The sequence below is a fragment of the Chionomys nivalis genome, chromosome 7 (assembly GCF_950005125.1).
Source record: "Chionomys nivalis chromosome 7, mChiNiv1.1, whole genome shotgun sequence".
In the NCBI taxonomy this organism is placed as follows: Eukaryota; Metazoa; Chordata; class Mammalia; order Rodentia; family Cricetidae; genus Chionomys; species Chionomys nivalis.
The window spans coordinates 13,268,017-13,295,534 of NC_080092.1; the positions used below are offsets into that span (position 1 = coordinate 13,268,017).

Consider the following 27,518-nt stretch of genomic DNA (forward strand, 5'->3'; position numbering starts at 1 on the left):
GCAAGGTTTCTGGAACCTTCCACTCATTTTATAAATATGTGGCCTGTACCCATGTGTGCCAAGGGCTGTGCTGGCTGCTGGGGGTGGTAACACGGACAAGATGGCCCCATCTGGGCCCCTGGGGCTCAGGCTGAAATGCTCCTCAGAGACACAGACTCCCAGGCCTCTAGGACGAGCTGAACCAACATCTATATACTGAATATTGATTCTTCATCACCATAGGAAGCAGAATGGCTGGGACAGAGAAGCAGGGCTGAAGTTCTATTGTCCCCAGCTGTCCCTCCACCCCTGGGGCAGAAGCCATGTCTCCTTAAACTGCAGTATCCTGAGAACTACACAGACAACCCAGGCTGGGATGGGGGTAAATGCCAGCAGGTCTCCTGCTCCCGCCTAGACAGGCAGAGGCGTTGCTTGGCCTGGCGCAGCCTGAGCTCAGAACACAGTGTTTGGTTTCCAGGGCTGCGGGCCTGGTAATGCAAATGTCGGTTCTGTTTCCAACAAACAGTCGCAGTCCTCAATCTGCCTGGAGGAGCCCAGAAGCCCTGGTGAGACAGTCACCTCCACTGCTTCCCGTGAGTCAGCTGCAGGGCAGGGCTCCCCTCTCCCCCACTCTCACTCATGGGTCCTATGGTCGGTCCCTGCCCGATGGGAACAGGCAGCAGAGAAAAGAGCAGCACTCATTGCTGTACATAGTAGGTGCTCACTAATTGCTTCCCACATCCCAAATCTGTGGGAACAGCCCATAAGGAGACCCTAGTTCCTCAGCCCCTCACCCAGGAAGCATTCCTAGGACCTTCTGATGTCACGGTGCTCTGGGCCAGCTTCAGAAAGTGGCATTTGGAGGAGACAAGGTAGGGATTGATCTTGAATGTTCAGACCTGCTACTGAGGGTGCTGGGGAGGGCATCCCAGGGGTTCAACAAACAACTTCAGCCCCTTTAGGGGGTTCTCTTACCCTGATCGGCTTTATTAGTTCACGACATAACTAAGCAAGCTTTTTCCTGGGCCCAGCTTGAACCTGCTGAAGCTGTTGCCCAGGAAAATGGCCCAGCTGAGACCCTCACTGTGCCTCGTATGCCCCTTGTAACTCAGAGGTGTTCAAGAGGTTGGCCAGGCCTCTACTTGATGGTGGTCCCTCTCATGCACCCTCATAGGAAGTACAGACTGCCCCGGGCCTCTGCATTGGCTGCCTTTTCCCATAGTGGAGCCTCCACCTCCTGTCCCCTGTGACCTTTCCTGTCACTACTCTTGGGGGCCCACTGGTTCCTTATGATCAGGGACAGGAGCCTTATCACAGCTATCCTGTCGCCTGAGGTATTAGCGACTCTCCAGTGCCATTCCTGGGGTCAAAGGGCGAGGAAGTGGCTGGAACTGTTTTAGCTTAGGTGGACAGGAGAGTGGAGTTCACAGGTCACAGAGGGCTGCAGAGGGAGTTCCAGCCAGTGTGTCCTGCAGGGGGAGGGTGTCCTCTGTCACAGTGGTTTAGAGATGTCAAGCTGGGTCCTAGCTCTGGCTTGGACCTCAAGTGACAATGGAGTCACCTCCTGGAGCATAGGCAATTGCATCCTGCACCCCCACTGGTCGATGTCATGATGTCTTTAATTGGAGCCTCACACCCATCCAGCAATCCTCAGATTGTCACACGGGTGGAGGGCATGCCAGCCCTGCTCTAAAATTGGGTTCTCACTCCTCAGAGTTGTACCATCTCTGACTGGAGCCTATAGCTGCAGATTGGACTGGCACACCCCCTGGGCGTCAGTTTCGTCACCTAGAATGGCAAAGACTGCCCATCCCCAGGGCTCTTTTGAAGATTTAAGTAAGACCAGGGAGCTCCAGGTGGAGCAGGGCAGACATTGGGAGAAATGGATGCTGTGTGTAGGAGTCTGGAACCAGAGATGCTCCTTCCCACCCAGGCTGACTTGACTGAGTCCCCTGCCTCTCTTCCCCTGAGACCTGCAGCCCACAATCCACCTTGAGGGGCAGAGACACAGATTTGACCAGGGCAGACACTGGGGTAACTTCCCTCCACTGTCTCCTCCTGGCCCGGCCATCTGGGCCCACGGGCAGGAGTGCTGAGTGGAGACAGAGATGGCTGCGTGGGCGTAGGGGCTCAGGCGCGCAGGCAGGAGGTTGCCAGGCAACAGCCACGCGCATCCGGCCCATCTCCTGCACCGAGTGGCTGGATGAGCACAGGTTCCAACCAAATGTAGGAGCTCTGCTCCTGGCTGAGCCTTGCTTTTGCTCAGGGCAGCAGGGGCAGGAGGGATTCCTGACAACTAATTCCCTTTGTTGCTCCAAGAGACCACCTTGGAGATCGATGACTATAGTCTGGATCCTGAAATGCCCGCTACTCCCCTCGACTTCAGCTCTCCGTAGAGGGGACCGCGTTCCCAGAGCAGATGCTGTAGCTCAGAGTTGGGAGCGGAGACAGGATGGCCTGAATCCTTGTATCCCACCCCCAACCTTGGTGGGGCACAGAGGCTTCTGTTGGACCCAGAATGACACCAGATGCTGATGTCTCTCTGCCTGGACCAGAGTGAAGAGAAACCCAAATGGGGTCCTGGCCTACCCAGAGTAGAGATTAGCCCTCAGCAGGCAGCCTCCCTGAAACCTGTTTTGAGCTGAACTACGCTATGAAGAGACTAGTGCGGAAGTGTACAGCCCCTGACCTCTGTAGGCTTAAGTCTCCCCAAAGTGCACAGTGCGGATAGGGTAGCCTTGTAGATCTCCAGTCTAGGACACCTAAAGCCCAGAGCTGCTGCAGGCAGTCAGACTTGGAACCCCTGGGCTACAAGAGAAATGTGGGGCTAGAAAGAGATCTGAGCATTACCTGAAATCTAGGGGAAGGCAGTTGGGAATCCAGCTGGCTGGTGTAGAAGTCAAGGAGTGTGGATATCGCACGTTGAACTCATGAACCAGACTTCCAACCCTTTAAACTGAACTGTTTAGCAGGGATCCCTAGGGACTAGGCAGATGGAATGTCTGTGTACCGTCTGCGATCTGTCCTCTCCAAGACAGTGGGCATTGGCCCCCTGAGATGTGTTCTGAACTAGACACTGAGCCCTTTGTGTGTGGAGCTCAGGGCCGTGACTGTAGCCTTCACTGGGATGACCATACCCCACACCCTACAGGCAATGCTGGGCCTCCTTCCCCCACCCCACCCAACTGGGAGCCTAAGATCCTCTATGTCTTCCCCCAAGTGACCCTGGCCCTCATACAATAGCAATTTAGTCTACTCCCAAACTCTCACGCCTGGCAGGCTGCTCTGCCCCCAGCTGTGGCTACCATATGCCATTGACTGGAGCCAATCACAGCTCTGTCCCCTCTGCCGTGTACCCAGAGTAGCTCAACCAGGGCTGTGCCCCGGCTCTGCCAGCTTCAGACTCAACACTTTGCCGAGGGACGGAAGCAGAGGGAGACGGCAGGGCTAGGGTGTGGATAGGAGGAGCTTCCCAACGAAGCTGGCCTTGAAGGAGGTTGGTGTACCAGAACCTACCTGTCCCTGGTTCCTAGGTCTAAACCATGTTGGGTATGGTGTCTCCAGGCCCCTAGCACTGGGTTTGGTCAACAAGTACTGTTTGCCACTAGCAATGAACATTGTGACCAGCAGTTCTTCATGGCCTGCTGTCATTTCTTTCCACCTGATTGTTCAAGCTTCTTTCTCATTTCTTCATCCCCATCTGTGACATTTAAATCCAATGACTCCAGGATCTACTCTGTCTTTGGGCAATGTCTAGAGTCAAGCCCCACCCTCATCTGTAGTAGGGGCTGTGGGCCTCTTCCCACAGCCCCTACTACAGATGGCGCCCAACGTGGATGACTGAATCCACTGAAAGCCTGAGAAAGCTTGGGAAAGAATAAAGCATGTTTTCTTGGTAGCAACAATTTCTCGGGTCTGCTCTGCTTGCTAGAGGCAAGCAAGTACTCTCATCTAAGAGAGGCTTCCTGACTCAGCTTCAGCTGTGAAACCTTGCAGCTCATTTAAGAGGTCCTGCCACGAAACACTTAAAACGGTGTTGGTGAAAAGCTGAAGGCATGCTTTTCGGTTTTCAGCCATAGCAGGAAAAAAATTGTGCTGTTTTAAAATGCCGGCTTTCTGGGCCATCCTGCCAGGGCAAACTCTGACTGTTTGAGGCAGGAGGGCCTACTACAGAGAGAGGACTTGATTGTTGTCTGTGGACGTAATGCTGCAGTTTGCTTGTTGGCAAAGACCTTGAAACGCCACAGAGTTGTGGTGATAAACATGGCTACAGCCGGTACCTCTGCCATGAGGCTGTAAAGCTAAGGAATGGGTTGGACCTGCTGGCAAAGCCACGGCTTTAATCCTACCCATATATTGCTCAGTAATTTGAAGGCTCATGTGGTCAGATAAAAAAAGAGAGATATGCAGTAAAGAGAGACTCAAAAACAAAACAAAACAAAATTTCTAAATGATTTACAGTGTGTAAAAAATATATGCAGGCTAAAAGACAGAAAGGAAGAAAGTAGTTGGGTGTGGTAGTACACACCTTTAATCCCAACACTTAGGAGACAGAGGGAGATTGACCTCTGTGACTTCAAGGTGTGGTAGCACACACCTTTAATCCCAGTGCCTGGAAGGCAGAGACAGAAGGATCTCTGAGAGTTCAAGGACAGTCTGGTCTACAGAGTTATTCCAGGACAAATATATACAGAGAATATAAAACAAAAGTAAAAATAAACAAAATAGAGTTAAAATAAAGCTGCACAAAGATGGAAAATACACAGAGAATCTTGATACTGTATGCTATTATGCTCTCTTTGAATTGTTTGAATGCTGAGGAAGGAGCAACAGATGCTAAAAGATATTTGTTTATAAATGCTGCTGAATTAATCCAAGATAGATATTTTCAAAATACCTTGACTTCAGAATTTGGATCTAAGGATATGATACTTTGGAAAAGAGTTTCTTCTTTTGTTTTCAGAGAGGATGAGACACTGTGGATTGCTTCTTCGATCCCAATATGGTATGATAGACCACGCCCTCCTGAAGGGTTGCTGTGAACACCCTTAAAAAATTGCTTCGCTCAACTGCCAACTGAGATGAACCTAGCAGACAGGTTATCCCATTAAAGACCCGAATAACAGCGCCCCCATTCAGCAGGAAGCAGTTTGGAGAGAAAAAACTGCGCCCATGTTCCCATATATTGTTTATAAATGTTCTTTTACATTTAAAGGGGGATATAATATAGATGTGAATAATTTGCATTGATATGAATCTTGGTTTACTGATATTAATTTAAGGTCAATTTTATTATATGTATATGTATTTCTGATATTGATTAAGGTATTGTGATTGTGTAGTTCACTTAAAAATGTAATGTATATAAGTTGTTAATGAATAGTTATCTATAATAGTCAAGTTTGTAGTCATGTTAGTTAGATTTTCTAGATGTGCATGCATATATTTCAGATAGGCATTCATCATATCTTTCAAAGGCTAGAGAATATGGTATTTTAAATGTTTTAATAACTTAGGGTTTTTCAAGACAATGAGACACTCTGCTCCTGGCAGCACCAATCTACTTCAAGAAGAAGAAGATGGGCATCGAAGAGGATCCTTATGGAGTTTGACAGCTATTTGGGCAAGAAACTGCTCTTGCCTGGACTATTGTATAAACTGGACACAAAGAACCCGCAGAGAGAGGACTGCTGAACTTGCCTAAAGGTGAGATGATCTTTCGGGGTTCCTGAATCATGAAAGAGTCTGCGAGACATTCTGCAGGACACAGCAGATAGTGACTGAACTGCCTTTAAATTTCCTGCTTCATGGAAATGTCTCTGGATACTATGGACCTTTAGGCCGAAGATGGATGCCCCAACGGTACAGAGGAACTTTGGGTGACTGTCCAGGCAGTGAGATGTCTCTGTCATTTCTAGAGTTTGAAAGTTGCTTATTTCTTGTTTGCTTAGGTAATATTATATCCTTCTGGAGTCTTTGATGGAGTTGAAGAATAGATAGATAGTTATAGTTTTCTTTAGTTATGATAAAGATAAAATAGATGTAAATATTGTAACTGTAATTCTTACTTGATAACTGTTTTGCTATATGTAATTTTGCTATGTTAGAGCCTTTCCTTTTTGTTTAAACAGAAAAAGGGGAAATGATGGAGGAAGGTCATTGGCTAATAAAGAAACTGCCTTGGCCCATCTGATAGGGCAGAATTTAGATAGGTGGAGTAAACAGAATAGAATGCTGGGAGGAAGAGGAAGTGAGTTCAGACTCGACAGCTCTGCTCTCTGGAGCAGACGCCATGCACCATGCTCCCCTCTCCCCGGCAGATGCAATGAAGCTCTGACCCAGGATGGACGTAGGCTAGAATCTTCCCGGTAAGCGCTCCTTGGGGTGCTACATACATGAACAGAAATGGGCCAAGCAGTGTTTAAAAGAATAGAGTTTGTGTGTCGTTATTTTGGGGCATAAGCTAGCCAGGCAACCATGAGCCGGGCTGTGGGAAGAGGCCCGCAGCTCTTACTACACTCATCCCTACATTCCCCTGCCCCAGAAATTTGAACCTAGTACCTGCCTAGTAGGATTTACAGAACTACCGGAAGCTTTGTCTAGATACACAGTCTGGGCCCTGCTTAGACACCAGGGCTCTAGAGGGGCAGGATCCTCCTGGAGAACCAGTTCACAGCAAGGAGGGGTCTCAGAAAGACTTGGCTGTCCCTGGAGGAAGCCACCACTCTGTTGAAGTCTGAGCCATGGGCCTGCTGTGGGAGGGACACTTTTTATCATCACTAAACCTCAGGATCAGGGTAACTTTTGGGGATGTCGTGTTTTATTAGCTACCCCTTCTGTTGGAAGAGTCTCAGATGTGGCTTCAATTGATGATGGTTCCTTAGTGAGGTTTGGGGATGTCATCTCTCCTGCCAAGGTTCTTGGAGTCACAGCTCTTCTCCTGGTTGAGAACCCCCAGATCAACTAGCCAATCCAAGTTAGTAGGAGACAAAGAGGCATGGCTGCACAGATTCACACCCAAGGAGCTAGGTTGTCCTCTTAACTATATATAAGCATAGGTGGGAATCGGATAATGTGTCTTTGCTGACCTGTGACCCTGCAGAACTCCCAGATTGGATCCGTGTCTATCCATAGAGTGGTGGTGCTTGCTTGCCTCTAAGCCCAAGGTCTATCTATGTTTAAGACTCTACTTATTCTGCAGGAAGTCAGTGCCTCCAAATGCTTGGAACTCTTTAGCCATGCCCTCGAACCTTGTGGCTGCAGAAACTGGGCACCTATTCTCCTTGAGCATGCCCCTCCCTGCTACGGCTTGTCACCTCCTGCTCCTGTGCCGGGTCCCACAGCCTCAACCCTCAGGGAGACCATCCCTGGGCCTGTGTGTTCCCAATCCCAGCGAGTGTTGCCTTTCAGAACCTCTTTTGCTGGCCCCCAAGCCTGGAGTATTCTGTGCCTGGCTGTGGGTTCAGACCGTGGTGACTGAGGAGGGAGCTGGCCTGGCAGCTGCCTCACTGAACTTTGACCTTCCCTATGCAATTATCCCACAGCAAACCCCATTAGGTCTTTCACGCACCGTAGAGGAGTTTAAAAATAATCCATCACAGATCCTGTTGGCTGGAGTTCAAGGCAGGTGCTATGTACTCAGTGGAGAATCAGCCTTCTGTCATGTGAATGGCTCACCTTTAGTGAAGACTGGGGAGTTGTCCAAGGTGGAGGCAGTGACCTTCCCCGAGAGAGTGGGAGGTAGATTCTTCCCTTCCAGGGTCCCCTGGGAAACTCCTGTGCATTCTAGGGCCCAGGAGACTACAGAAAGAGCCATCTGTGTGCTCCTGACCTGTGGAAGGGTCTCGCTGCTCACAGTTTTACCATCACATCTATTCTTTCTCTGTATGTATGTGTGAGTTTATGTGTTTGTGTATACAATTGTGTGTGCACATGTATGCACATATGTGGAAGCCAGAGATCAATATCTGGTGTCTCTTTTGGTCGCTCTCCATCTCATCCTGGGACAGAGTTTCTCATTGGATATAGGATTCATCAGTTAAGCTAGTCTGGAGAAGCCCCAGGGATCCTCCTGGCTCTGTTTCCCTAGAACTGGCATTATAGGTACATGCCACCATGCCCGGGTTTTAAGTTGGAAGTCTATTCTGTCAGATACCAGGATGGCAACTCCTACTTGCTTCTGGATCCTATTTGCTTGGGTACTTTTCTCCACCCATTCACAGACAGGTGGTGCCTGTCTGTAAATTGAAGACAGCGCTCCAGAAATATGGATTTTGTTTCTTAATCCATTTAGCTAGCCAGTTTTTGGACTGGAGAGTTGAGAGCAAGTTGAAGTTACTATGGAATGACATGTGTTAACTACAGTCATTTTGTTACTGTTGTTGTTTGCTGCTTGTGCTCTTAGCTGTGATTTGTATTTCTTCTGGGAGGGGGCGTCTCTAGAGTCTCCTGGATGTACTTATTCTTCTCTTTGGTTCGAAGTGTTGTTTAGTTTAGCATTTTGCTGTTGGCAGATATGATTTTGTTGTTGTTTTGTTTTTCAAGATGGGGTTCCTCTGTAGCTTTGGAGCCTATCCTGGAACTAGCTCTTGTAGACCAGACTGGCCTCTAACTCACAGAGATCCACCTGCCTCTGCCTCTACCTCCCGAGTGCTGGGATTAAAGGTGGTGAATATGACAGTTTTGGTGGGTACAGCAGTCTAGGCTGGCAGCCATGTCTTTTAGAACTTGGAAAGCATCACTCAGGGCTCTTCTGGCTTTCGGAATTTCCATCAACAAACCAGCTGTTACCCTGATGGGCTTTCCTTTATTACCTGTCTTATATTTTTTCTTTTGCAACTTTCAGTGTTTTTCTTTGCTCTGTACATTTAGCGTTTTAAATATGATAAGACTGGTTTAGGCTAGGAGGTTCAGTGTGCTTTTTCTTTTTTCTTTAGTTTTTCAAATTCATAGTTTCTCTGTCAGAGTTTTTATTTAGTGATTCAAGTCAGGGTAGCCCTGGCTGTCCAAGAACTCACTCTGTAGATCAAGCTGACCTCAGACTCAGAGATCTTCCTGCCTCTGCCTCCCAAGCGCTGCAATTAAAGGTGTGAACCATCACCATCTCCTGGCACCAGAGAGCTTCTTGAAACTGTGTGGGTGTGTCTTTTTTTCATTTGGGGAAAGTTTTCTTCTCTTCTGTTGTTAAAGATCTGATATGTGCTGATGTACCGGGATTCTCCTCCCTCATCTATGCCTGTCATAGGTTTGGTCTTTTGAAAGGTGTTCCTTTCCTATGCTTTTTTTTCTTTGTCTTTGCTTATTTGGTTAGAGCCTCTGCTTTTTATCTGAGGCCTGTTTCTATCTTCTCTTTGACTCCTTCTGCTTGTCAGGCTTCCCCCTGAGTTTCCTAATTGGGATGTCTTTTCTTCCATCTTCATTTCTCCTGTGTTCTCTCCGGTGTTTTCATTTCTTTATTGAATTCAGTTTTCAAATCCTGAATTATCTTCATTTCCTTCAGCTGGGTATTTGTATTTTCTTGAACATTGCTGAGGTGTTTTTATTATCCTCAAAGTTCAATGAAGTGTTTGTGTCTTCTTTAAATTCTTTGAATTCTGATGAAGCCTATGCTTGTTCTTTTAAACTCTGTGTCCTGGGCTCAGCTAGGTAGTTCGCATTAGAATATGCCCTATAGGAGTGGGGGTTTGATGGGAGACGTGCTGTCTCAGCCATTCAGGCTGCTTTCATCCAGTCACTGACTTCTTTTCTTAGCTGTGTCTGGTGTGAGAATCTGTCTTGCCTTCGACTGGGCAGGAGCTGTATGACCAGAGCTGGTGGACGAGCTGTGTAATTGGACCAAACAAAAATGGCTCCTAAACCATGGGTCTGGAGCATGGACTGTGGGTGTAGAGATGCATGGCCAAGCTTTATATGAATGACCGGTCTCAAATCCTCATGTTTGTATGGGGAAATACTTTATTGACCGAACCATCTTCCCAGCCCTCACACCCATGCTTTGGTTGACTCCATACGCTTATCCCCATTCCTAGGTCATTGGATTCTGCGGTGGGTGGCTAGGGTCTCAGCTCCTTGCCGCTCACACCTGTATTGGAGGAGTAGGAAGTTGGGGATAAGGATTTGAGTCCCGGCAGGCTGAGGGGTGGGTAATGTTAGTCAGATTTCGGTATTAAAGAAGGTGTTGATATTCTTGACAAACCTCCAGGGCTGATGGAGGGGAGACCCACAGGTAGATGTGGAATGCATGAGAAGGTACCCCAACATATGGGCTCTTGGGTAGTCTGGGCAGACAGGGTTAGCTCTCATTGGTAGTTTTAGTCTTTGTCGATGGGGGACCCGGATTGACCCTCCCAGTGACTCCCCAGGCCTGGTAAGCAGTTTCTCACTGAGATACAGAGGAGGGTGGTCTTTTGTCTTAGAACCAGGCCACATTCCCAGAATGCATTATGGCCTTCTGTGTCCCCTTTCTGGCCAGTATTTGGGCCGAGGGAGAGGAATTCTCTTCTAGTTTATTGAAAGAACATCGCAGGCCATTTCCAGTTAACACTCTTGTCTTACCTGTGCAGCAGGTAAGCACCCAGGCCTCCTGATTCTATCCCCCATACCCCTTCCCCTGCCATGCCACACCCCTAGCCCACCAGCTGCCCAATGAACCTGCTAAGCCCCAGCCCATCCCAGGTAAGACATGTGTCAGTTCAGAGCCAGCAGGGAGCCCCCAGGAACCACAGTGGCAGGGAAGATCTTCCCCAGTTAGCACAGGAGGGTGCACCCTGAAGGGCCCTGCCACGCTCCAGTGTCAACACTTCAGTTTCCAGAGCCGTGGAGAATCAACGCCTGTTGTTTTAAGCCACCAAATCTGTGGGGCTGGCCTAGAATGTCTCTAGGAACTGGTATGCCACCTTCATAATGAGCTAGAATATAGGGTGGGAGGTGGAAGTGAGGGGAGACCCAGGGACAGGCAGGATGACACAGGAGGGCCAGAGGTGGAGGAGTGGGCAGGACCCATCTCCCGGAGGGGTCCTGGGCAGGTCTCTGCAGGTGGAGAGTAGAGGGATATAGCTTCCAAGAAGGGTGCAGTCAAGGGATCGGAATAGCCAAGGAAGGGACCAGTAGATACAAGGTAGACTGGAGCATGGGGCACAGGAGACTAGGGAAGAGCAGATTTGGGGGTGACCTTGAGGCAATAGCACCCCGAGGGAGCAGCCCCTGTGCATCTGGAGCCAAGGCACAGAGTATTCCCGGCCAAGGCTGACTCCCGGAGCACCCTTGCTGTTGCTCACAAAAGCTCCACTTAGAATAATGCGTGGTGCATTAGCGCCAGGGAGGGGTCTGCTGCCAGCCCTCCCTGGCGCCTTTACAGCCCTTTGTGTCGGCTGCCGCTGGGCTATTTCAGGCCTGATCAGGGGCCTCCAGGGGGAGGCCTTGTTAATGGGGAGCAGCCAAGGCCACACCTCCGTGACTCTGTGGTAGCTCCACCCTAGCCCTGCCCTGGCGGTGAGAGGCCCTCCCTGCCCTGACTTGCTGTTTGTGAGGCCATATCTGCGTTTCACCACTGTGTACGGCAGCCTCCCTGCCCTTGTCAGGGTGGATGTTAGCCTGGTCCGTAGTCAATGGCTGGAGGATGTCAGGTAGAAAGTGAGCTCCTGCATGGATCTGGGGTTTGGACAGTTCACTGCTGCCATTCATTTTGATGCCCAGCGAATATCTAGTACTTGCTGAGACACCACACAGTCTGAGAGTCGGCTATAACCAGTCATTGGTGCAAGTGACAGGTAGACTTTATAGAGCTTTGTGGGACTGCTGTCTCTGTCCTGTGCTATCACCTACTAAGGGCTCATGGACTGAAGGCTCTGTTCTTCCCCACTGCTTAGGAAGGTCTACCCCCTTCCTTCCCTTAAGGTTAGACCTTAGGGACAACACAGTCTCCTAGTGGCTTTTCAACCTCAGCAGGTGGGTGTGGCCACGGGCACCTAGAGACACCAACTGCGTGAGCTGGCCGTGTTGGGCATAGAAGAGCCAACAGCTGCGTGGTCCTGGCCTTGGCTCTGTCAACACCCTCCTTTCCAGCCTTCAAAGAACTCAAGGCACAGTCTGGGGCCTCCCTTATGTCTCTCACCAACTCATGTGGCCTTTTGCATTGTTCTTGGACATCTGGACGCCCACCTCTTCCTCGTCTTCTTCCAGGGCTATTCCCGCTTTACCAGGACCTTGCTATCTGAAAGGAACATCAATGCGTTGGAGCTAAGTTGACATTTGAGACCCATCAGTATAGACATGAAGTCTGAAAGATTGCAGAGGGAAGATGTGAATGAGCTCAGAAGCAGTAGGGAAGAAGGAAGCCCCTCTCCCCCAGCTCAGAAAGATGGGATGGCCACCTGACATTCCCTGGGCATTTTCTAGGGTCCTGCTTGGGACTAGGTGGTTGACTGGTAGGAGCACGTGACTGGGACCTAGCTCTTGGTCCCTGTCCTCCCCCCCTCCCCCCGCGCAGCCTGTGTCTCCTTCAGCTGCAGCCCCTGCAGATCCTGAAACTCCCAGTGTCTCCTCATCTGCAGCCCTGGGCGGCGAGAACGCTACTACCCTCGTTTATTGTGTAACATACACAGCTGTAAACAGGGCCATGTGCACAGCCATGTTTAAATCTGTGTGCGCACGTTCAAGGTTGCATTCAGGGCAGTGTATGGATTCAGGGCTATCTGCACAGCTGTGTGTTTGTGTACTGCGGTGTGAAAAGCTTTCTGGTTCTCTTCTTGGCCTTGCTAATCCCCTGACCGGCTCCTAAATGATAATATTGTGCTCTGTGCGCCTTTTTAAAGCAGCCAAGGAATGTGTGGAAGGAAAATAGTTGGTTCTGTCCTGTGACTAACACCCTGCTTCAGTCCCCCCCAACCTAGACCTCAGGGTGCATCAAAGGCCTGTGACAGCACTGGCTTGGGATCAAGTGAGCAAAAAGTGGAGTTGCTTGTGAGATGCCCCCCCTCCCCCCGCATCATTGGGCATGGAGTTCCTTCCTGTGCTCTGTTCCTTCACTTCAGGCCTACGCTAAAGAGGTGACGGGGTGGGCTCTGCAGCCAGCCCTCAGGAGAGCCCCAGGACAGCATCTTCAAGCCGTGGCTTCATCCAGAGAGTACAAAGTGACAAGAGCCACCTGAGCAGGGAGGAGGTTGTGAAACCAGGGACTCAGGCTGGCTCCGTGGGAAGGAAGGAGCGCAGGAGAAGCGGCTCCTGCGCAGAGGTCAAGGCCAGAAGATGTCTGAAGGCAGGCATGGGAACGAGGTGGTGCGGATGTAAATGGAGACTGGGTGGTATGGAGAGCTTGGCCAGGAGAACAGAGATTGGTCCAGGGGCCTGCTATCTCCTTCTGCTCTTAATGGGTGGTTTGCTCCCTTCTGGTGGGGATTTGAACTTTTGAGTGCTCCTGGTTCTATCAGCTAAGTGGCTCTAGGCCGTAGCCACGGCTCCCAAGAGGATCTTTGGGGGCACAGCATGTGAATCTAGTTGTCTCTCTTCATGTCTATTTTCAGCGGCTCTTTGGACTAAGTGATGGGTGGAGCCCAGACCCTCTTGTTTATTTCTGTCCCTGGGCGGTGGGCACAAAAGTGCTGGGCTAGGCTCCTGGATCAACATTATCCATGGGCCCGACCACTCCCAAATGCATTTGGCAAGGATCCCTGGGTGTCCTGACTTCAAGGCAGCACTGTGCCCTTCCCCTGCCATCTCCTCATAGGGCAGAACCAGAGGGGAGGGGGAGGGAAGGTCAGGGCAATGGGAAGAGGCCAGGACAGTAGAGAGAGCCCCACCATCCCAGCTCGTGCTCAGTGCCTGCCCTCCAAACGACCCTCAGGCCCTTATCTCTCGCCAGCACAGCCCTAATCTACTCTGCTGTGGCAGCATCTTTTGGAAGATGTGGGGCCTCTTAACATCGCTGGGACTGAGAGCTCCCAGTGCTGCCCCATCCCCCTCAGCTGAGATGATCAAGGTCACAGGGCCGCTGTCACTGCTGGAACCGGAGGCATGCCTAGCTAGTGTAGCGGCCACTGAAGCCTGCTAGGTAGAAGCATTGGGCTGGCTGACCAGAGGCCTGGATTGGGGTGTCCCTAAAAACTAATACCACGACAATGGAGGGGGCCAGAGAGAATGTGTTCCCCTCTTGTTCTCTCTACTAGGTCCAGGGACAGAAGCGTGCCCCACTTTTTCACTGTTCTCCAAGGACCCCAGTCACTATCTTGTCTAGCTCTCTGGGAAGGGTATAGTGGGAGAGTCTGGGATCAGACAAGCCCCTCACCTGGTGAGGAGATAGCATAGAAGTGTGGGTGATTGATCCAATGTCCTCTGACCCAAACAGATAGGGGTTTTGCAGGCTCCTTCCTGGAGACCTTATGGCTGGGCTAACCACCAGGTATTAGCCTTGGGCTGTCTTCCCTTTGGTGGTCACATTCCACCAACAGTGTCTGTCTTGGAAAGGTGTCATGAGCCCCCCAAAGCCTTCCCGACAGGGTCAGCCTCTCAGCACTAGTAACGTTGGCCAGCTGTGCTGACAAGCCCTGTGTCTCAACGCCCTAGGATGACCCATGTTCCTGAGAACCTGTGAACTAAGCAAGGTCCAGGTGATCTTGCATAGTCTCTAGACAGGAGTGTGACCACTCTGGTCCCCTGGTCAACGCAGAGATTCTTTACTTTGTGTATTGCTGATCCGTCACGGCTGGTAGGTCTGCTGGGAGGTTTTCAAAGGCTCTGCCAACTTGTTCTGGATCAGAGCTAGTGTGTGTGTGTGTGTGTGTGCACGCATATGGTCATGCACTCTCATGTGTGAAGGGGATGATGGTCCTTGGAGCAAAGGTTTTACCCAGCTGCTGAAGGCAATGCGTTTTTCCTACCCAAGCCAGACCCCTCAGCCCACATGGGTCCACTGTGCTGAGTGGACTCAGATGTGGCGCTGGTGCCCTGGGGGACTTTTTAGCATCATGAGACGTCTCTCTACCTGAAAGTCCACCCTCTATACCCAGCTTCACAGTACATATGGCCTAGAGCCTCTATCTAAGGTGCTACAGGGATGTCCAGGCCCCCTCACCACAGAGCCCTGAAGAGGAAATGGGCCCGGAAGAGACCAACAAGAATCCATAGGACAGCAGCCGGCTGTCCTCCCCCTACAAAGGGACTTTCCTTCGGGACCACAGATGGGCAGAAACCAGAAGAAAGTCCCTTCCAGTTGTCCCCATGGTCCCTGCCTACCTATAGCCCCACCAGCAGGAGTGACCAAGTGGATCGGGTTCCTATTCTGAGACTCAGGGATGTGGGAGTGGGGTGTGGGCTTTTGACTGGGGAGGGATGGTGGGGCCAGAGGTGGACACTTCCATGGTAGTTAGGCCCAACGTCTGGCTGACCTCTGGCTACATCTCTCCCCTCATCTCTTGCTCAGCCGAGGAACTCAGGTCCAGGAGGTCACAGAGGTTGGACAGCTCTGCATGAAGAATGTAACAGAGTGAGTCAGAGTTTACCGACATCTCAGGAAGCCACGGCTCCCAGGATGCGTCTTCCCTTGCTAGATCCCAGCTGTTCTGTGCTTTAGCCTTCCAACCAGTGATAAAGGGTACGGAGTCTGCGCTGTTGGGAGCATGTCGAGCACCCCAATGTCTAGCTGTGGAGTTTCTTTTTTGGGGGGGGTGGGGACTATGATGCCTATCTCTCTCCCTGGGGCAAGCACTTGAACACCGTAGCTACACTTTGGGGTGCCTGGTAGTATGACCACAGAACTCCTATGTAAGCTAACGCTGCTACCTCTCTGAGCCTCGTTCCCGCGTTCAGGTGGGGGAGGGAAGGGAAGCGGAAAGCCTAGTGGCCTCTGTGTAGTACTGGCTGAAGCTGCCCTTTCCACTGACCTCCGAGCCTGCAGGGTCAGGGAGGGTCAGCTGGGGTGACTGCCCACCCGCCAGGACTCAGCTCAGCGGCCTCCAGCGAATTAGTCCACCCCAGCTCTGCCCAGACAGTCTCAGAATCTCTGCTAAATCCTCTATTTAATTTTCTTCTCAGGGAATTGTAGGAGGTTTTGCAGATAAAGCTGAGCTGATAAAGTAGGGATTTGGCTGTTCTCAAAGGCAGTAGGCCCCGGGCACTGTCTCACGGGCCCATCGGGTATGAGGCTGCTACACCTGTAGGGATTTGTTCCCCCTGCTTCCCCGGTACAGGAAGTTCCTGGTGAGGGTGCGTGAGGGGGACCCCGGTCATTAGATCTAGGCTTCTGTATATTGTTTTGTTTTTTTTTTTTGGTTTTTCGAGACAGGGTTTCTCTGTGGTTTTGGAGTCTGTCCTGGAACTAGCTCTTGTAGACCAGGCTGGTCTCGAACTCACAGAGATCCGCCTGCCTCTGCCTCCCAAGTGCTGGGATTAAAGGCGTGCGCCACCACCACCCGGCGGCTTCTGTATATTCTATAGGCTCCTCAGACTGAATGGGCAGTTGGGGCCAGTCAGGATAATGCTCTGTCCCCAGGAATCCCCGCTGTGGTGGCGTAAATGAATGTAGACAGATTATATAGATATATACAGCTTTAATAAGGAAATAAACTTACAGGACCACAGGTTCCCGTGGAGCACTGGAAAAGCGGAGCAAAAGAAAAGGGCTGCTGGGCTCACGCCCGGCAGATTTATCCGTAAACATTAGCCCGAGGCGAACACGCCCCCAATGGGTGGGGCTATGTCCCTACACCCCGCTGGCCTACAGGGAACCCCAAAGCCCCTTTTGATGGAGACCAGGACCATCCCTCTCTGGAACCCCCTCTTCCTTTCAATACAGGAGCATTTCCCTGGCCGTCCACCCTCTGCCCAGCTCCCACAGCTGACTCCAGACCAGGCCTCCCGTTGGCTTTGAAACCTAAGACTCTCCTAGGTGTCAGCTTCGGCTGTGTCCCTCCTGTCCCTAGCTGGTTTCTCTACCACACCCTGGCAAGTAGTTGCCTGGGTCCCCGCAAGCTCAGTCTCTGCAGGAAGCTCAGCGGGAAACCCTGCTCCCTGCCTGCCTTTCACCATACGTGTGTCTCTGTGTGTTTCAGATGTGTGTCTGATTCTCAGATACCCTGTGTCCTTGGAGAGGAATCCTCACTGTGGCTCTATTTGCCCTTCTGTTAAGTGCAGGTCCCTATCTGCTTTTTCTGATGTGTCTCTGGGGCAAAGCTTGCTGCAAATGGTTGTTCCCTGTCCTTTTGAACCTCCTTCCTTGATTTAGAGTCATTTCCTACGGCTGGATTTCAAAGCCTAGCATGGCTCAGCAGCCCAGCGGTACCTGTGAATCTTTCGTATAGAGCTGAATACCCTGCTGAGATGCTCATGAGAGACCTCTGGGCTCTCCCCAGTCATGTCCATACTGGGTTTCCACGTTTTGATGTTTTCTTTTCTTTGGAAAGTGTGTTGGCACTTGTTCAGGTTGGTGTTTCGTTTTGTTTTCTGAGACAAAAGATTTCTCTTTAGCCCTGACTGTCATGGAACTCGCTCTGTAGACCAGGTTGGCCTTGAACTCAGAGATCCACCTGCCTCTGCCTCCTGAGTGCTGAAATTAAAGGCGTGCGCCACCACTGCCTGGCCTAGGTTATTATTTTTAAGGCGTGGAAAAGTGTAACTCAAAGCGCCTCGCTGAAGTGTCATGTTTCATTTTGTTTCGTTTTGTCGGGATTGGGGACAGAACTCAGATCTCTGTCCGTGCTAGACAACAGCTCTGCCAGCTACATTTTGTCTCTTTTGTTTCTTTTCACTTTGAGACAAGGTTTTCCTAAATTGCCCAGGTTAGACTTGAACTTGTGATCTTCATGCCTTATCCTTCCCAGTAGCTGGAATTCTAGGCAAGTGCCATCAGACCTGGCAAGAGTTTCTTTTCTCTGTTTTCAAAGCTATGCCTGATCTTGGAGATTTGTGTAAATATGATGTATGCATGTGGGTGTGCATGCTTGGGTGTGCATGCTTGGGTGTGCATACACGTGTGGGTGTGCATGCTTGTGTGTGCATGCACGTGTGGGTGTGCATGATTGTGTGTGCATACACATGTATGTGGAGGCTAGTATTGACTTGGTAACTTTTTTTTTTTTTTTTTTTTTTTGACTTGGTAACTTTTTAAATCACTTTTTCACTTTTTTTTTTTTTTTTTTTAAAAACAAGGTCTCTGAAGCTCACTGATTGACTGAACTAACTGTCCAGCAAGGTCCAGGAATCCTCCTCTCTCCTGTCTTCCCAGCTCTGGGTTTAAGGGTGTGTGCTACTACACCCAGCTCCTTACAAGAATGCTGGGGACCCAGACTCAGGTTCTCAGGCTTGTGTGGCAAGCACTTTACTGACTGAGCCATCTCCCCAGGCCAACCTTTGGTCCTAAAGCAATGGTTCTCAACACGTGGGTTGTCACCCTTTGTGTGTACGGGTCACATATCAGAATATCAGACATTTACATCATGATTCATAATTGTAGCAAAATTACAATTATGAAGTAGCAACGAGAATAATTTTCTGTTCTCTGCTTGGGAAAACAGGTGAGAGTCTCCCCTGGCGTCCTGGTCCTTGCCTTGCCAATGGAGAGGCTCAATCCCAGTGCCGGGCTGCTGGCCGCAGCCCTTAGCATCTTGTCCATTCCACATCCTTTTAGCATCTTGTCCACTCCGCATCCTTTTGCTCTGTCTCTAGGGCAGTGTTTCTCAACCTTCTTCTTTTTTTTCTTTTGTTTTGGTATTTTTTTCAAGACAGGGTTTTTCTGTGTATGTAACATCTCTGGCTGTCCTGGAACTTACTATGTAGACCAGGCTGGCCTCGAATTCACAGAAATCTACCCGCCTCTGCCTCTGGGATTAAAGGTGTGCGACACAACCGCCTGGCCAGTTTTTTACCTTCTTAGTGCTGTGACCCTTTAATACAGTTCCTCATGTTGTGACCGCCCAGCTATAAACTATTTCTTCACTACTTCATAACTATAACTTTGCTACTGTTATGAATCATGCTGTAAATATCTGATGTGCAGGATATCTGATATGTGATCCCCAAAGGGTTTGCAACCCTAAGATTAAGAACCATTGCCCCGATGTTTCTGAAGGGAAACAGGTCTTTCACAGTGGCCCAGGGGGGTCATCAGAGGAGGGGTACACCCCCAATATCCTGCACATCTCTTTCCTATCGTTGTTTAAACTTGGACTTGAGACTCTTCTTCCCAGAAGTCCTTGGCCACCTCTTCCTGCTTGTTTGTTGCCTGCGTAGGGCAGACATCTGCTGACTGCAGCCCTGGCTCGGGAATGCCAGGGAGCTTTGGATCCTCTTGTAATTAAAATGTCCCACTGGCCTGGGAGATGGTACTGTGCTACCCACTGCTCCTGCAGCTGGGGCTGCTCCAGTCAGGATGGCTCCTTGGGCTGTCAGCCCAGGCAGAAACAAGTGGGGATGCTGGCCAGGGTACATAGGGTGGCCATGTGGCAGTGTCTCCTTTGCTGGTCCTAACATGTCAGTGTGACCTTGGGTCCATCTCAGCCTGGGACACGCAGGCTGTGCTTGTCATGGGTAGAGGCTGTGAGGCTATAGGGGTTCCCTCCATTAGAACCTTGCAGGCTGGGGGTAAATCTGAGGGAATGCCCTCTGGCCAGCCTTAAAATAAGGGGGTCCCCTGCTGACCCAGTTCAGTCCACTTATGGCATCTAGAGCTTGTAAAGCAATCTGTACAAAGGACATCTGCATTCTTGGTCAGTCCCGTGTCACAGAACTGTCCCTCTGTTTCCCAGGCATCCCTGTGTGGAGTGGCCTGGACCCTGGGGGCACAGGCAGTGTCCATGAAATTGGCACTTCCGGGGAAGAGAATCCTGCAGCTGGGATGTGGGAACTTTCCCAAGTGCCCAGTCTCAGTGTTCCTATTACCAGTGCAACTTGAAAAGAGGTCCAACATCAGAGAGGACCCCTGTCCTGACTCAGTGTAATTCTGTATCCCCCACCATTGTGTCCGCACATCCCATTCCATGTGCCCACTGTGACTTTGCCTGTGCCCACTGTGACTGTGTTCCCCACGTAGCCCTAGCTTTGAGTGTAGTTGTGCCTGCCCTGTTAGTCCCATAGAGCTTTATGGAACAACTGGAGTTCCTCGCCCCACAGGGGAGTGTCTGGGAGAGGCTACACACCGACACCTCCACAGCATAAATGCCTCTTACCCTGGATTGAGTAGCTGATGGAGACAGAGGCTCAACCAAGATCTGCTTTGGAGACTCTCCTGACCTGGGGGAGACTACACCGAGACCTGGCCTTCCTCATTTTCCTGGGGGTCCAATGGGTGTACCCCACCTGCTGTGCCCCAGCACTTGACTCCTGAAGCTGAAGATCATGTGATCCCTGAGCAGAGGCTATGTTTCGTCCTTAGCGGTCCCTGGGTCCACACATCAGGGATGAGCCTAAGGAGAAGCCATGGCCATGCTCTGGGTGTCCCTAAGTCACGGAGGAGATAGATGAAGGACCACCTTGGCTTCCAAAGGCTCTTGGTCTCCAGCTCTTGAGGGACAACTCCTCGTGCTTGGTCTGGTTCTGAATTCTCAGGGCTTCTGACCCTCACGTGTATAGAATGCCTACGGTTCATTCTGGATAAATGCCAGGATCCACCATGAGAAGACGGTTAGGCCAGCATGGAGTGAGGGGCCAGATACTATGGGGTGAGCACCAGGGAAGGTGCTAGAAGTACACGGCCTGGGCAGAAGCCTGGAGTGGAACCAAGATTGTGTGTTAAGCAGAGAGACCCCGAGGTTCTTGAGACTGGAAATGGGGGACAAGACAATGGCGAGGGAAGAGGCTGCAGGGGCTCTGGCTGTAGATCCTATGTTGGCTAAGGGTGTGGATTTCTTTCAGAGAGAACCCATTACGTGGGTGCCTCTGGGGAAGTCCCGGGGGGGGGGGGGGGGGGAGAACTCAGGCCAGAACAGTCGGGAAATAGGTGGCTCTCAATTCTGCAGTCAATGTCGCCCTCTATTGGTCACATTGGATATTGACTTAGACTAGGGTTTCTCATGCCGGAGCTGGACAGCAGTTTCCTATCCATCCAACGAGCGCCCTGGGGACGACTGCCCAGAAAGAACCCTTGTGCAGACCAGGACATTCGACTCCAGATACATCCAGTGGGTGAAACCCCTTCAGGACACTGGCCCCCATCCACAGGAGACCCTGGGTATGAGTTTAGCTGTGGGATGCAGGAGGAAGAGGAGGGCCTGGCTGGCCCTGAGACAGTGGCCTTGGGAGCAGATGGGGTCAGGCTCCCTATGGATACATCCATGGATTCAGCTCCCAAAGTGAGCCCTGGGGGCTAAGATAGAGTGGGCGTTTGATCCCCTGGACCTGCATGAGTAGTTCGGACCACATGAAAAATGGGGCCAAGTTGTGGGATCCTGGGGTGACTTGGGTATCGGGAGTGTTAGAGTGAAGAGCAGGAAGAGGAACCACTTCTAGGGCTGAGGAATCTGTCCATGTTCTCATTGCTCCTCATGCCCTCTCCTCCCCCCAGCTCAGCTCATTCACCCCAAAGGGGACTTTAAGTAGGCAGAGCCTCCTCCACCCTGATGCAGCAGAGAAAACCCACCTCAGGACCAGGCTGTGGAGGCAGCCCAGGAAAGAACTGAGGAGCCAGGGAGGAGGACAGGATGTCAGGGGGTTGGGACCCTTCACTACTCCACTCCGGGGTCCAGGGCTGGCCCCAGGGTCCTCTGGTGAATATGAATCCTGAGTTTCTGACCTTGGGTCACAGCAGGATGAACAGGGGTGAGTTGGGGGCCTGCCTGGCTCCTTCATATGTGTATGTATGTAAGTGTATGTATGTAAGTGCACATGTGTGTGAGTACTCGTGTGCATGTGGAGTTCAGAGGACAGCCTTCGGTGATATTTTTCAGGCATCATCCACCTTGGTTTGTTGTTTATTTTTGTTCTGTTATTGTTGTTGTTTTGGATTTTTTTTTTTTTTGCTTTGTTTGAGACAGGATTTCACTATGTAGCCCTGGCCCGGCTAGAACTCACTATGTAGATTGGCCTCAAACTCACAAAGATCCACCTGCCTCTGCCTCCTGAGTGCTGGGATGAAAAGTATTTGTCATGAGCTGAAGGGATAATTCAGAGACTAAGAGCCCTGGCAGCTCTTCCAGAGGTCCTGAGTTAATTCTCAGCAATCTCACGGTGGCTCACAACCATCTACTGTGAGATCTGGCGCCCTCTTCTGGCCTGCAGGCATACATGCAGGCAAAACGCTGTATATATAATAAATAAATCCTTTTTTAAAAAGTGTTTGCCATGACTGGTCAGTCTTATTTTTTGAGACAAGGTCTTTCACTGGCCCAGAACTCACCAAATATAGTTGAGCCAGCTGACCAGTGAACTCCATAGATTAACCTGTCTCTGCCTTCCCCATGCTGGGATTACAAACACGTGCCACAACACCCAATTCCGTCTGTGTTCTGGGAATCAAATTCAAGTTCCTGTAAGGCAAATACTTTTATCTATTTAAGCTATCTCTTCAGCCTTTGGCCCTTTAAGAAGGCAGTTCTGCCCCGCCCCTTGAGTGACCCTGTTGCCCAGCAACAGGAGGCAGTTGGTGTATACAATGTTCCTGAGGCAACCAGAAGCATTGTTCGGGACAGAGTGACCAGTACTGCCCCACTGATCGTGCCTGGACGACCGCCAAGTGACCCTCTTTTCATTCTGCCCCCCTTCCTGCTCAGCCAGGCAGTGGGCACCATGGCACAAACGGACGTGCTCCTGACTAAGGAGCCAGCCCCACAGTCAATCCAGGCCTGTGAGCTGCCGCACAAAGAGTACGATGTGGCCTGCAATACAGGTGCCTACACATCCTCGGGTTTGGCCACCGCTGGCTTCCGCACAGCCAAATACCTAATGGACGAGTGGTTTCAGAACTGTTACGCCCGCTACCACCAGGCCTTTGCAGACCGGGACAACTCTGAGCGGCAGCGGCATGAGAGCCGGCAGCTGGCAGCCGAGACTGAGGCGCTTGCTCAGCGCACACAGCAGGACTCCACGCGAAAGGTGGGAGAGCGCCTGGAGGACATGCATTGCTGGAAGTCAGAGCTGCAGCGGGAGATAGACGATCTGTCTGCCGAGACTGAGCTGATGCGTGCCCAGAAAAGGCGGCTAGAGCGCGCCTTGGACGCCACTGCCGTGCCCTTCTCCATTGCCACCGACAACCTACAGTGCCGAGAACGCCGCCAGCATCCAGACCTTGTGCGGGACTACGTGGAAGTGGAGCTGCTGAAGGTGCAGCTGGTGGCTTAGGCCTAGGGCGGGAGGCAGGCTCCGGCCCGCATATAGAGTGGACATGGCAGCGCCTCAGGGTTCACACAGTGCTATGCCCCTCTACTCATGCGGGACCCCCTGGTCCTCCAGACATAGGAGACTTTTTACCACATGGAGTCCCTGACTTCCAAATAACTATCTCTCTTGTGGGATCCCCTCCAGTCCCCAAGATTTCAAAGACAGTAACTCTGACCCTGAGTGTTTTTTGTGTGTTTGCTTTGTTTTGTTAGCCATAGGCTCCTCCTGTACCAGCATGCTCCTGATTGTGGTATTTGCTCTCCAGGTAGAAAGCCAGGGCAGTCAGTGCTGCAAGTCTAGAGGGGGTGGAGGGGATGTGGAGGCCACAGCATCTGCTCTTTCTGTCCAGAGTCTCCAAGCCTCAGCTTCACAGATCCCATATACACTTAGAATGCCAGCATCCAGGAGACTGAGGAAGGAGGTCACAAGTTCCAGTCTGGACTACGTGGAAAGACTCTGCAACAAAACAAAACAAAAAAAAACAAAACAAAACATACCACCCCTCCTTCCATTAGACACCCTTCCCCCCAAACCCAGCATAGCTTGCTTTGGGAAACCTTGTACTAAGATTAGGGGGCCACTCAGCCTGAATGCTGCAAAACCCTGAACCCCTCAGAGCTGGAGCCTCCTGTGGTGGTCTTTGGCCTGTGGGTGATGGTGAAAGATGGGAAAATAAGCAGCCATGCTGGAACCAGGGAACCCCTGTTACACCCCAAGCCTTGACCACAGCTCGTATCTGAAGTATTGTCAGTGTGCAGAGATGGGCGGCTCACTGAGGACACAGGGCAGTGGAAAGCATGGCCCCCGTGGACTTGCACTTGAAGGAGTTCCTGAGACCCAGAAAATGTTGGGGTTAAAGGAAACCTAGAGCTTCCTTTCTGTCCTTGGGCCGTGGACAGCAGACAGAGGGCATCTGCTTTCCTATGGGCTTGGGGTCCTCAGAGGTAGGTGGTCTAGGTCCTGGCATAAGGCTGATGCCCTTCAGTATACTTTCGGAGTGTTGAAGATAACCCCAGAGCCTAGACAACTGTCACGGGTTATCCAACAGCCAAAAGACACCCCCTAGAGCAAACACTCACTTACACACCCAACCTCCTCCCCTCAATAATCCTAGCATGGAAGGGCTGGGATCAGACCTCCTTTTATGGGGGAGGAGGGACTAAGGCAAAAGTCAATGGAGGCGAGGCCCATGCCTTGGCTCCTGCTGGGTCCCTCCCTCCCTCCCTCCCTCCCTCCCTCCCTTCCTCCCTCCCTCCCTCCCTCCCCACGAGGAAGGGCAGCGCTCTGTTACTCTGAAGGACTGTCTCCTCTCCAGGAAACTGAGCTGATCAGGAACATCCAGGAGCTCCTGAAGAGGACCATCTCACAAGCCGTGGGCCAGATACGGTGGGTCACAGCAGCCCCAAAGTGTTCCCCACCCCAAGGTTGGTCAGAGGTGGGGGGGGCAGGACAGCTAGGACAGTGACTGTCTCAAAGAGGTCAGAAGGCTTTTGGATCATAGCCAGGGATGTAGGCACTGCTCAGCGGGGCATAGACAACTATCTCCACATCTGTTCTGGAACTTGGGCCCTGCTGGCCATGGAAGGAAGCCTGAGCTGGAACTGGAGCCCCCGGAAGCTGGAATGGGGCCTGCTTCCCGGGGTTCACTGGAACATAATGGGCCCTGCATCCCCTCCTTCCCACTAGGCTGAACTGGGAACACAAGGAGACCTGTGAGATGGACTGGTCAAACAAAGTAGAGGCATACAACATTGACGAGACCTGCTCTCGCTACAACAATGAGAGCACCCAGGTGCAGTTCTACCCGCATTCCGGCAAGTTCGAGGAGAGGTAGGTTCCTAGGCATCCCCGTTTGCCCCGTCACCTTCTTGACTCTACTTCCAAAATCTGAGAAAGGATTCTTGCCCCCGCGGACATGGACCAGTTCTCTGGGGAATCTCTGTATGCAGCTGGTGTGATAAAAAGAGAAACCCCTTACCCAGGTGCCTGGCTCCCACAGTTCACACTGGGTTGGTGCCTGCTCCAACCCCTGGATCCCCGTGGGTGGCCTGGACTGCGTTTCTGCTCGCGGCCAGCAGAGGGCAAGCAACCGCCACTAGAGGTCCGGGAGAACCTAGGGTTGTCTGTGTGATAAAGGGGATCGCAGTGCTGGAGTCTCGCGTGGCTACAACCCAACCAGGTCGCACCTCCACTTTCAGTGCCTCCACTCCAGAGACGTGGGCCAAGTTCACTCAGGATAATCTGCTTCGAGCCGAACGCGAGCGGCTAGCTTCGGTTAACCTGCGGAAGTTAATTGACTGCATCCTGCGGGATACGGCCGAGGACCTGCGGCTGCAGTGCGATGCAGTGAACATGGCTTTCTCACGCCGCTGCGAAGAGCTGGACGATGCCCGCCACAAACTTCAGTACCATCTGCAAAAGGTGGGACGGCAGGGCACGCCCACCGTTGGACACGCCCACCTGTCTGACTGCACCCAGGACACGCCTGCCAGCAAGCCCATCCCATGCTTAGGACATACCACTCACATTTGAGCTAATCCCACACCCCCTCCAGTAATGCCCACCTGCCCCCCCTCGAACCACGCCCTTCCCTCACCAATTCCCTTAACCACAGGGACCACGGTCTCGAGACCAGGGTTGCTATCTCAGTCATGACCTGGCTTCAAGGTCCCCTCTGCTTCCCACCCAAAAGCAGAGATTCATATACCTCTGTAGTCTCCTTGAGCTGAGGTAAAAGCAGATTTATATTTGGGAGTGGCCCGATGGTACAGCCACTCTGGGAGGCTGACCCGTAGGAGCTGCCAGCTATGGGGTTTTGGGATGGGCATGGTACGCCTGTGAGGTCCTGCTCTGGGCTCACATTGTGGGCTCTCCTAACTCCAAGCCCCGACTTTCTTGACCCGGGTTGGAGGACACACAGACTGGCCTGACTCATAGGACCCCCTGAAGGTTTTCTACAGGGCTGCTCTCAGTGTCTCCAGTCAGGGCTGGAGATGAAGGAGCGAGTAGTCTGGCCCCCCTCGCGTGCTGGGCTGGGATAAGCAGGTGCCCTGATTGCTCCAGACTTGAGCTGGCCCCAGGCTCACACACTGCCCTGTGCAGACGCTGAGGGAGATCACCGACCAGGAGCACCAGGTGGCAGCCCTGAAGCAGGCCATCAAGGACAAGGAGGCTCCTCTGCGCGTGGCCCAGACCCGCCTGTACCAGCGGTCACGCCGGCCCAACGTGGAGCTGTGCCGGGACGCTGCACAGTTCAGGTACCCTGGAGCGATCCTGCGCAGCGAGGGTCATCCTTGAACCCCTTTAATCCTCCTTAGGCCTCTCCCACAGGACCACTCCCACATATGAGCAGACATGAGACTGGGGGGCGGGGGGAGTGGACCCTGGAGAGGGTTGCATGCCAGGAACAACGCAAGGTCCCGTGCCACTCTGGGATGCCTAACCCTCCTGGAAGGACCCTAGAGTCTGGCAACCCAGATTCCTGGGGCCAAAGAGCAGAGAGGTGAGGCAGGGCCACCACCCACCCTTATACCTCTGATGGAGTTCTGTGTTCCATGTACCTCCTACAGGCATGGTGGGTTATGCGTTTTAATTTCCTCATCTAGCCAGTGCCAGGATGCCCTTTTAAGCATAAGTTTCTGTCTTCTTCCTTCTTCATTGACTGTAATTTTATTTTAGAAAACAAGGTTTCAAGGGTGGTTCCTGCCTGCAAATATCTTTAGCTGTTGTTGCTTATTTTCCCAATCCTTGCTTATTTTCGCCACAAGGGGGCAGTATTTCAAGACTCCCTCTAACTGCTGTGCAGCTAGGGAGGCCCCTTGGCGCTGGAAATAAGGGCCAGTCTTGATTTCATGCCAGGTTTACAGTGATCTCGCAGCACTGTAGCCACTTTGGTGGGGTTCCTGTAAGCCTTTTGGGGTCCTCTGTAGTAGCATCATTGCCCCTTCCCTCGTCTCTCCAGTAACTCACCATTCCCTCTCCTGAAGGTTGCTGAGTGAGGTGGAGGAGCTAACCATGTCCCTCAACTCGCTGAAGGAGAAGCTTCAGGACGCCGAGCAGGCACTGCGGAACCTGGAGGACACACGCATGAGCCTGGAGAAGGACATTGCCGTCAAGACCAACAGCCTCTTCATCGACCGCCAAAAGTGTATGGCCCACCGCAGCCGCTACCCCAGTGTCCTCCAGCTGGCAGGCTACCAGTGACTGGGGCTGGCACCTGGCCACATGATCTCATCCAAATA

General features: G+C 51.7%; 1 protein-coding gene across 3 annotated transcripts; it reads left to right on the forward strand.

Annotated features, from left to right (window-relative positions):
• Positions 1 to 519: 519 nt before the first annotated feature.
• Tekt4 (tektin 4) lies at positions 520 to 27,518 on the forward strand. 3 transcript variants are annotated; one of them, XM_057775457.1, is made up of 6 exons: positions 520 to 851; positions 24,593 to 24,663; positions 24,964 to 25,107; positions 25,476 to 25,698; positions 26,380 to 26,534; positions 27,264 to 27,518. In XM_057775457.1, exons 3-6 carry the CDS (start codon positions 24,995 to 24,997, stop codon positions 27,478 to 27,480), a joined length of 708 nt encoding a protein of 235 aa, XP_057631440.1. In that variant the 5' UTR covers positions 520 to 851; positions 24,593 to 24,663; positions 24,964 to 24,994; the 3' UTR covers positions 27,481 to 27,518. The 3 variants fall into 3 exon arrangements, with proteins under 3 accessions (XP_057631440.1, XP_057631441.1, XP_057631439.1); XM_057775458.1 differs by having other exon boundaries at positions 560 to 572; XM_057775456.1 differs by lacking the exon at positions 520 to 851 and adding an exon at positions 22,674 to 23,220.